This window comes from Triturus cristatus, chromosome 1_2 (genome assembly GCF_964204655.1).
Source record: "Triturus cristatus chromosome 1_2, aTriCri1.1, whole genome shotgun sequence".
NCBI classification, from domain to species: Eukaryota; Metazoa; Chordata; class Amphibia; order Caudata; family Salamandridae; genus Triturus; species Triturus cristatus.
Window position 1 is genome coordinate 708,077,564 of NC_140580.1, and position 10,225 is coordinate 708,087,788.

A 10,225-nucleotide genomic window follows, 5' to 3' on the forward strand; every position below is an offset into this window, starting at 1 on the left:
TTGTGACTGGAAAAATACCTTTTACGAATCATGTACCTTTTAGCATTCGCAGTATAGGTAATCACAATTTTTTGTGATTACCTAAATTGCGAATGCATTTTGGGTAATCGCAATTTGCGATTCCCAAATTAGAGATGCATGTAGCATTTCCTAAATGTGACTGTGCATTTAGGAAACGCTAATTACCATCAACTTCAAGTTGATGGTAATTTGTACTTGCATGGAAAAATGCACAAAAATGCATTTTTCAGTGAGCTACGGGTGCTATGTATGTTTTAACTTACCTTTTTTGGGGGTGCTTCAGGGGGGCCTTAGGCCCCCAGGCACCCTTGGATTTGCATTCGCAATTTGCGATTACCAATTTTGTAATCGCATATTACGAATGCATTCCCATAGGCCTGTAGGCCCATAGGAATGAATGGGAATGCATTTCCTAATAGCAATTTGCAATTTGCGAGTCGTTATTAGAGAATGCTAAGGATTTGCAAGATTATTTGCGAATCCTTCATGCATAGGCATTTGCGATTACCAAATAGCGAATCCTTAAAATTCGCTATTTGGTAATCACAAATGGTTCCCTTGATGCATGTAACCCTTAGAATGTTTCAGACCATATGATTTTAGTGAAACACTGAGGAGGTCAGGCAATTGTCATTTCATCCAGCAAAAACAGTGAGCTTATTAAATAAGCCACAGTCCTAAACAGGCCAATGCTTCATGAAAGGTTATATACCGATCACACCACTTCCAACTGACTGTGAACTGTCCTATGTCCACTGGATGGAAAGCTAGACAGACTAATGGAGAATTGCATTTATGTATGATAAACTTGGAGCTCAAGGTTTGAATCCTGGTGGGTGCACTTAACCTCATAATCTTTCGAAGTTTTAAAATAGGTAATGTTATCTTAAGTAATCTTAGCATATTTTCTTTTCATTGCAGGTGCACCATTGGGCAAACATTGTGCACACTCTTGATTATTGTACAAAGTATCTACTGTGGTTTCAATTATAAGTAAGACGAGGTATATTTTTTAGTGGAGAAATGGGTGTATCTGATCACAGTTGGCCCAGTGCTCATTCTAGGTGTAGTTACACTGGGGCCAATTTAACTGTTTGGAAACATCCAGACTCTGAAATCACAGATTGTAGGCACCAGTACAGCGTACCCCCTGCTTGTATGGATCTGTGGGAGCATGGTGTGCTCCCCCATCCCTTGCTCCATTCTTCTCTGCCCCGTTCTCCTCTCCCCCCAGACGCCTTCCATATCTACCTCTCGGACCACAGCAGTCCTTCAGTCCCTTTTACCCCATTCTCAAAGCAGGTGTAAAACGTCCTCAGAAGCAGGAGAGCTTTCAGTGTTTATTTATTCTGAGAGCAAGTTACGTGCGACCGACAGGACAGGCAGCAGCCAGCAACTGTCGTTCATGGCGTCCATGTGTTCCAGGTTCCACCTTAGACAAAGTTGTCAAGGTGGCACCTGCTCTGAGTTCTGAGCACAGAACCTAACATGGTGGTGATCTTGCGGAAGCGTTTGTGACATTGTTTTGTGGGCTCAGATACGGCTTACCTGCGACATAAACTCTAATCTCAGTAATGTAATTCACAACATAAGAACTCTACAACCACTTACAATTTATGAGGTCCTCTGATAGATCTTTGCAAGAGCTTATAGGGACTCAGATAATTCGAGATGAAAGCTATTCCCTCATGAGGACCTGTAATGAAAAAATGACTATATAACATCAATAACAATAACTTTTCAACAATATCCATCAATAAGTATACAAACTCAGTATAGTTATCTAGCCACTTTTATCTAATCATCGATATGAATGGGCAATTCACAAAAACACATTAGAATCTTAGTATATGAATAATCAATTGAAATACAAGTAAAATCACTATATATATATATATATATATATATCAGTCCAAAGTAAAAATACATCAAATCAAATAACCGGCATGAGGAGAGAGATAGAGCGAAAAAAAATGCCTTGCAATTACAGTATGCAATTTTAGAGCTAATATGAACCAAAATTCAGTTTTAGATAACCGAAACGTAAAGGTGAACTAATGCACAGCGTGCAGTAGTCTAAGTAGTCAACCCCTCAGCCGAAAGGTTTAGCCTGCTTAATTTCACCAACCAAAGAAGTGCAGGGGAAAATCAGGGTAGTTCAGTTGAGGATAGTCAGAGTCTGGATCGACAGCATGTCACTCCCAAGAATTGCAAGTAAATAGCTGCACATGTACTATTCCCATGAAGTTTTCATACCACGAAATGTTCACAAATGTAACGTCTTGCACAGTTTTCATAATTCTATTGGTTAAGATCCATGGTGTGATCGTGGAATGATCATTCTCCAGCCCAAATCATCCGGAACCTACACGTAATACACTTGTTCTTTGTTTCTCATTTTCTAAGAAAGTACAATATTTATTTCACCTCGGAAGTAGGAAATACATTTGCAGCTCAACATGTCTATGATCTTGCTTCTGAGTTGGCTTGCAACAAAGTTGACACAAATATTCATAGAGAGAGGATATTCAAAATGTAAGAAGGAAACGTCAGTGATTATATTTGTAACTAAACCAAACTAAGCATTTTATTCTTATTTTGAAGGACACAATGAAAGACAAAATACATTTCTCTAAAGCCTGTTGTAGGGAAAAAACATAATACATTTTTTAGGCCTACCTGGAAAACCAAAAAACGTGTTAATTTTAAAACTCTTGAAGAAAACATAAACGCATAATAATCTAATATAACTATCATTTCACTATTTGCATAAACATAGTCTAATCCTATTTCATTAATAAACAGGCAATTTCTTTTCGCAGTTTCTAGTCCACTTTTAAGAATAAATAGTTAACACATTTCAAATGGAGAAATCTTCTTGAATCATTTTTACTAAAACCGTATTGATCCAGCGGAAAGGCCAAGGATTCAACAGGGCCCTTATACGTTTAACCCAAATATTTTCATCCACATTTCTTGGCAGATCCGCTGGGGGTTTGTTTTTGTCACGTTTTATAATTCACTTAGATCTGTTTAGTCAGCTTTCTGTAATCTCAAACAATTTATAACCATATTTTGTGACTGACTAATCTTTCACTGAACAACACTCTTTCCTCTGGTTGATGGACCATTAGTTAAGTTAGTTGATGGTGATATTAACAGCTATCTAACTAATTCAAAGATCGCAGTGAAATAACCACAGACTCTGGGTAAAATTCATAAGTTTATCTAAAATTTCATTCATAAATTGAACGCTCCCAGGTACAAATTCACAATGCAAACACCTTCATTCTTTGCATAAGAGAAAAATATTTAATTTAGCAAACCATCATTAACACAAACTCATTCGACAACAAAATGCATTAGAGTGGATAGTGGAGAGACAGCGAGTACATGACAAATTACATTTGCAAAGAAATATGCAATTTCGAGATAGACTAATAGTTACCTAATTATAAAATCTAGAAAACCAACCCTCTGGCCAAAGGGCTGGTGGGGGTCCCCTGAATTAGAAGCAGGTGACAAAGACTATAGGACAGGATCATGACAGGACAAATACTTACTAAACTTCTTTCTAGAACCCGATGCACCAGAGCGCTTCCCTCTCTTACACTCTCTCCCTCCTCGATATTCTTCAGGAATCTTCAAATCTAATCAGGCTCTCATTTGGATCTGAATCTTCCCAGTCTGCTCTCTCTCTTCTTCTTCCAGCAGCTCTCGCCTCTCTCTCTCAGCATCAATGTGACCTGCATCATCTCTTGTGACATCTCATCCATCTAGCAGCACCTACTCTCTCTAAGTTACTCTAGTTATAGTCTTTAATTCAATATGTTCCACCCTCTAAAGGTGCAACTATCAGTGAAATGCTGCATATGATTGGTCGGGCCAAAGGAAGTTTCATCATACCATGCTGACATATTAATTTTATTAACTTACTTATTGTTCTGCAAACCCTCCCTTTAGCTCATTCATAACTTTAATTCGTTTGCATGTATCATTGCAACTTTTATTAACATCTCAATACAGTGTTCATAGATGAGGGATACATACCACCACTTTCCTACGTCGCCTGTCCTCGGCATCTGGCCGCTGTTCAATTATTCGGTCATTGGGTCACAAACATCGCTCACTAGGCATGCGCAACTCGTTCGTCATCCAGACGCCATTTTTCTTATTGTCATGATCATGTTAGGCCCAAACATACACCATTGATAAAAGAATCAAAAACAATTGTTATTTTCTTAAACATATGATCCTCACTGTTCACCACCCACTTCTACTCTATCCCATGTTATTGTTATTTTCTGAGCCAAAGCATTAACGATAGCAGCCTTTTAAATTCAAGCAAGCAGATGCCGGGCATGTGGTTCCTCAAGACCACGTGTTAGTCCTTCTTGTGCATACGTGAGAGTTTTTTCTCTCTCAAAGCAAGTTAGTAACGTTATTACTACGTAATTCTGGTTCGCACATGCACAAAGCGTTTCCACACATTAGAGCGAGTTCTAGTTGCGTTGCCTTTTTATTTCACAGTAATTTAAGCATGCGTAAAGCTTTTCTCCCCATATTGGTGTCTGATGCATATTAATTTTATTCCATTCATAGTTTTAACAGTTAGTAAATGTGAACGAGGATTGCTCCGAGCAAGTTTCGTTTTTTTGAATCCTTGCTCCATCAGTATCACTGTATTATTCATCACATTATTATTGTGACACATTAATTAGAATCTCTCTCTGTCATAAATCTCTCAGCTTCACCAGTTTGTGACCCTTCTGCATTCTTTTACGATGCAGTTTTAGAACTCTATGTTTAACGAGACACAATGTTAGTCATGGTTTTCTTTTAAGTGCGGTTAGTAATTCACACAATAATGAGCAGGATTTGACCAAGCAAAATCAATCTTAAATAATCATGCTCCATCAGTGGCAAGTGGAATAGTTTGTTATTGTGGCTGAACTGGGGATCTCCGTACTGATTTTTAGTCAATGGAACCAGATTTACCTGTTGTTCCCTATTCCAGGCATAACAATGTGATGTAGCTGGATTTCGGTGCAAGGACACTGGCCTAAAGCGTTCTGTTTTGCCACACCCTGTTTTTTGACTCCCTCATAATCATGACCCAGGTCTGTCCATTTCAATATAGAGTGCCAATTTCTTTGGTAAGAAATAGCTGTATTCCAACAGGAATAAAAATGCACAGTGATCTATCTACCAATGTCTGCTTTCTGATGCCAAGTCTAGCAGAACTGTCTTTAGCACTGTTTGTTTAAAGGAACACAGTGCACGTTTTTTGAAATGTGTAATTTAAATTACAGCCTGTCTTTTTCTCATTATTTTTCAGGTGATTCATACCACAGACGATTTAGATTCTTCTGAGCAAGTGGTCACCATGGAGGAGTCTCAGATGACTGCACCACAACTTATTGTTTCGGTACCAGGTTCTCAAGCAAACGAGAATGGCTCAAAGATTGTGGCTGTCAGCATGAACGATTTGCTAGATGGCTCAGTCACCCTCATTTGTGGGGAAACCAAGTGATGGTTGGAGCAGACTTCAAGTCCTAAGACCTCAGTATGTGGAAGTTGTCTCACTACTTACAAGAAAAGGATCTTGATTCCACAGCGTTCTTTTCTTACAGTGGCCTAAAACATTTCATGAACAGAAACCCTGCTCCCGGCATTTAAAGACAATGTTCCATGGATGCTTGTATTGAACAGTGGAATTTTTCAGTTTTACTTTATGCTTGCACCAATATTTAAAACGACTAACCTAATTGATGAAAGAGGTGCCGTTGAGTACGACTTACATTGTGTATGGTTGCATGTGCTTGTTGTCACTTAAACCTCACCAACCAGTTACCAAAGGGACACTAAATAAAGGTGGATGGCAAATGCAGAAACAGGCCAATATAAGGGCAAGTCATTATAGGCTAAGGAGCAGCTGGTACGCATTGAAGGCCTTCTGGAGCTGTTAATTTGATAGAATATAAGCTAATTTAATAGAAAAAGGAAATAGAAATTATCAGAAGCGTTCCTAAAGGCTTAAGATGATATACAATTTGCTCGAATCACATATTACGCTAGAAAGTTTGAACCATGAGTGTACAAGGAAACCGTGAATTTGAATTTAACAGTTGAGACGAAGTGGGAGACCAAGAGAACTGGAAAAAAGAAAGTAGTGGCAAAGTGGTAAACCCTAAAAATATATGGGAGCACATTTATTTTTTCAAGGTTGTAGGGAACGCCTTTTAAGTGATTACAATTAATTTTTGTTACCTGAACGAACCATCCTAAACATATTTTTTCGTCGCCGGAACATTTTGCTTAGATCTGAGATGCCAATTGGGCACTCCATTATTTGTTTTCGCACTCCCGAGGCCTCTATTTATTTCTCTGGTTTTGCACTACTGATATTAGTGTTGACTTTCCCTTAAGAAGGTAGTGCGAATCCGAAAACCCATGCAGAGAAAAATATATTATTGGGTCGTGGAATACTCTAAAACCGTCTAAAACCAGGTGAATGTCCATTGCTGTCTTTTACAAAGCACCAATAGTCATCTTCCCTATGGCCTTTACTGCAGCGAAACAGAAATTGAATGTTTCTCGTCGAGGCTACAGTGATACTGTAGTACTTTAAAGTTGACTTTATTGTTCCAATGTTATGTTCATACAGAACATGCCTATCTAGAGTGCAAGTGTTGTAAATAATGGCACACTGCACAAGGCCTTCAGTGACCTACTATACAACAGGAAACGAAAAAGTGGTTTTGACAAAACACGTATTTTCCCTGGTTGTGATGGGAATCTGAATCTAACCCCACTCTGTATTTGTGGCTATCATTATACCACCTTTGCCCAGTGTGAGCTATAGCATGTGTGAAGAATTAACCCTAGACTTGACAGATTTATAGTGAAAGATCGTTCATAATTGTGTGTGTGTGTGTGTGTGTATACATACATATACTGGTTGCTTGCAAAGTACTTATCCTACTGCAAGGGGTAAGAAAGGAGGGATAGGAGAAGAGATGATGAAGGAGGAGACCTGTGATTAAAATTATCTGCCCCAAAGCCATGGTACTATGCTAGCTGACATAGCAGTAATGCATTCTGGATAGTCAATCTTTGTGCTTTGTTGGCAGCACCGAAGGTTATAGCAGGAGATACGAGGTGAAAGCAAGAAAGATATAGGGGAAACACAGACCTAAGAGATAGGGAGTGCGAGATGGTGTAAGACAGAAATATGTCGGTACCACAGATAGTATGGCAAAGGCTTCTTGTAAGTGCAGTTCCACTGCCTCGTATGAAAAGTAATTAAAGAAAAACTAGATACAAGACTTAACAGACAGTCCCTCATGCTGTGGAGATGTGGTACTTATGTTCTAGAAAGGCTAGTAAATTATATTAATGGCAAACTGCATTATCATTCTATCAGTTTGTCCTTGTTTATTTGTTATTTGAGTGTGGTGGCGATAACCAATTTCCACATTTCTATGGCACAGCATTTGAGGTGTACCACAGTTCTTTCTAGCCCTTCGTTTTAACATTAAGGGAAAAGGCAGATTATCAAGCTGCAGTTGCTCACGCTCTATTACAAGGAATGCATCAGTGTAGAGCTTTGTTATCCTGTTGTAAAGCTGATACACTTTCATCTGAGGATCAGTATAAAAAAGCACACTGAAGTGAAGAATGAACCAACTGTGGTTGACCCCTGATTTAAACTTATTTCGAGGGCTCAAAGATGGCACTAAAAGTGGGGAACAGCATTTTTTTACTGAGAGTTTGACCTCGCTTTTCCACATAAAATAACACCTTGGTTACGTAAAGGATTAGAGAAACAATTTTCCTTAAAAAAATTAAACAAATCAGCTTTGTTCAAAAGATTTTGATACAACATGATTTCAGGTGAGAATACATTCTATATAGATATACTGGCCATTATTGTTTTTTTTGTTTTTGTTTTTTTAAATGAGTGAAGGATTAGAAAGAAAATGTGCCAAATGCCTGTTTTCAAATGCCAGACCTTTACCAAATAGCTCACTTGCGTAGTGTCTCTGATCTGTTGATTGAACTTTCTGGGAAGCCACTGATTGTACAAGTAACCGAAAGAGAGAGAACTTCGAATAGGCTCGGCCTTTACCCGGCTTCTGCTACATGGCACCATATATGCAGCTGAATTGTATACTAGAGAAAAAAATCAACGTTACATATATGAAACAAAATTTGCCAAGATTGGTGCTCTTGTCCCGATATCAGCTCTCTCAAGCCTGTCTAATCTGTTTATGAATAACAGAATGCACAGCCGTTGCATGTTATTTTAATAACAAGTTACAATCTAAAATTACACTAAAGATTCGGTAGGATGAAACTCATAAACTCCTTTAGGCAATCCTGATCACTCCAGGACTAAAGCTATTACTACACTATTAACTTATTTTGTGCAATATATTGAAGCCACGAGTGCTTATATACGTTGATGTGCTAGTGTTAAGAGACATACATGGTAATGCTGAATTCTTGGCCATAGGCCCCACTGCATTTCTGTAGCTTCTTTAAAGAAAAGACGCTGATCCTCGAGTAAGATTTGGGCAAAGATTACTTTGACCCTTAATTGATTACATGCTGTGTAATTTGGTTTTAATGAATTACTGGTTACACCTTGATAGCAAAGAAAACAATGAAGCACTTTTGATTTCTGCAATTTATTTCCACCTTTAAGGCTAGCACTTTTGATCTTTATACACAAGTACTTCTGAATGTCCTTGTAGAAGCGACAAAGTATGAGGTTGTAGCTGAGAACTGCCATGTTTCCTGAAATTATCACAGTTGGCAGTCACATCTCTGGATATTTCCAACATTATCCACTATTAGTTTCTCAGCTCTCCCCGCATTAGGAGTAATCGATAACAGCCGCTTGCCCCCTTGGGTTGACAAAAGCTCTCAATAACAACTGACTGTGATGTGCGATAACCATTGTGGGATACCTTTTGTACTTCAAGGCGTATTTTCTTCTAGAAATGTTGAGTTAAAGGGAAACAACATTTTCAAGTCAATTTGATAACACACATTTTTGGCTTTGGCAAACTCTGTCTACATTCAGTGCTTACCAAAAAAGATCCCTTATGTGATGAACCAGGAGAGGAACTGTTAAAACTTATTTCACAAACGCACACTTTACATTAATTGTTCTCAGTATTGTTTTTCAACAGCTGGTATTCAAAAGAAGAAAATGAAAATGGATACAAGAAATGTAGAAAAGTATAGAGGAAAGCAGATGATTGTCGGAAGAAATGTTGTATGGATAGTATAACAGAAGGATCATTACCAATGTCGAATCATGCATTATAATGTTGAATTAGCTTCATCAAGTTTGAAATGATGGAAAAGCTATATACATGAAGCTGAAAATAAAAATCAAAGTGAAATTTTTATGTGAAAAATATATTTTTGATTTACTGAAATCCCAAGTTGTTTGTCTATTTTTGCAAAAAGTACATGTTTCTAAAGATGCTGTATTTTGTCCAGAAATTAGTTCACATGTTTTTCACATAAAAAAACAAGCTATTGTTATCTTCTCTTTCATAGAAGCAAAACCATGTCTTTTAGTTCAGTATTTAAAGGAATTAATTCTAGATTTCTGTTTAGATCATCAGCAATTGCATTCTAGGAAAAGTGGCAGCCGACTTTCTTCTTTTGATGCAACTCTTCATCATTATTTCTTTATTACTATATGTCAGGAACATCACAGATACACTTCCAGAAAAAAGAAACCAGGAAATAATTATACCAGAACCTATGTCCAATACAAGAACAATAAAGTAAGCATGTGATCATTGGTGTAGTATTAAAACTAATACAAAGTAGCACCACACATAATTTTAAAGTGAGAGAGTTATTAAAATAAAGTCTGCATTCTCTAATAAAAGGTGTAACAGGGACCTCCAGTTAGGAGGCTGTGGGATTTTTACACTAAACCTGGTAAACTATTAAGAAAATAGGAAGTATATAGGGTTCCAGTCTTATTGGAGAGTACAACCTGAGGCACACTTGGAAGTTAGGAACCAGTTATCACAACAGGAGTGACAGAAAAGGGGTCCAGATAGTCATACAACTAGATTTGGTCAGCTAATCGAAAAATTAATCTCTCATGCAAGGCAGCAGATGCCACAACTTGTAACCAGTCAGCATGGGTGGTAACATTGCTTCCATTTTC

The 10,225-nt window shown here is 37.8% G+C and overlaps 1 protein-coding gene across 1 annotated transcript in view; it reads left to right on the plus strand.

Moving 5' to 3' along the window:
* The window catches only part of ZBTB40 (zinc finger and BTB domain containing 40), a 345,823-nt gene extending 336,350 nt beyond the window's left edge, over positions 1-9,473 (plus strand). The window contains exon 18 of the mRNA XM_085608585.1: positions 5,360-9,473. Coding sequence (XP_085464711.1) covers positions 5,360-5,554 — 195 coding nt within the window. The 3' untranslated portion in view covers positions 5,555-9,473. The remainder of the gene's footprint in view (positions 1-5,359) is intronic.
* The last annotated feature ends 752 nt before the right edge of the window (positions 9,474-10,225 follow it).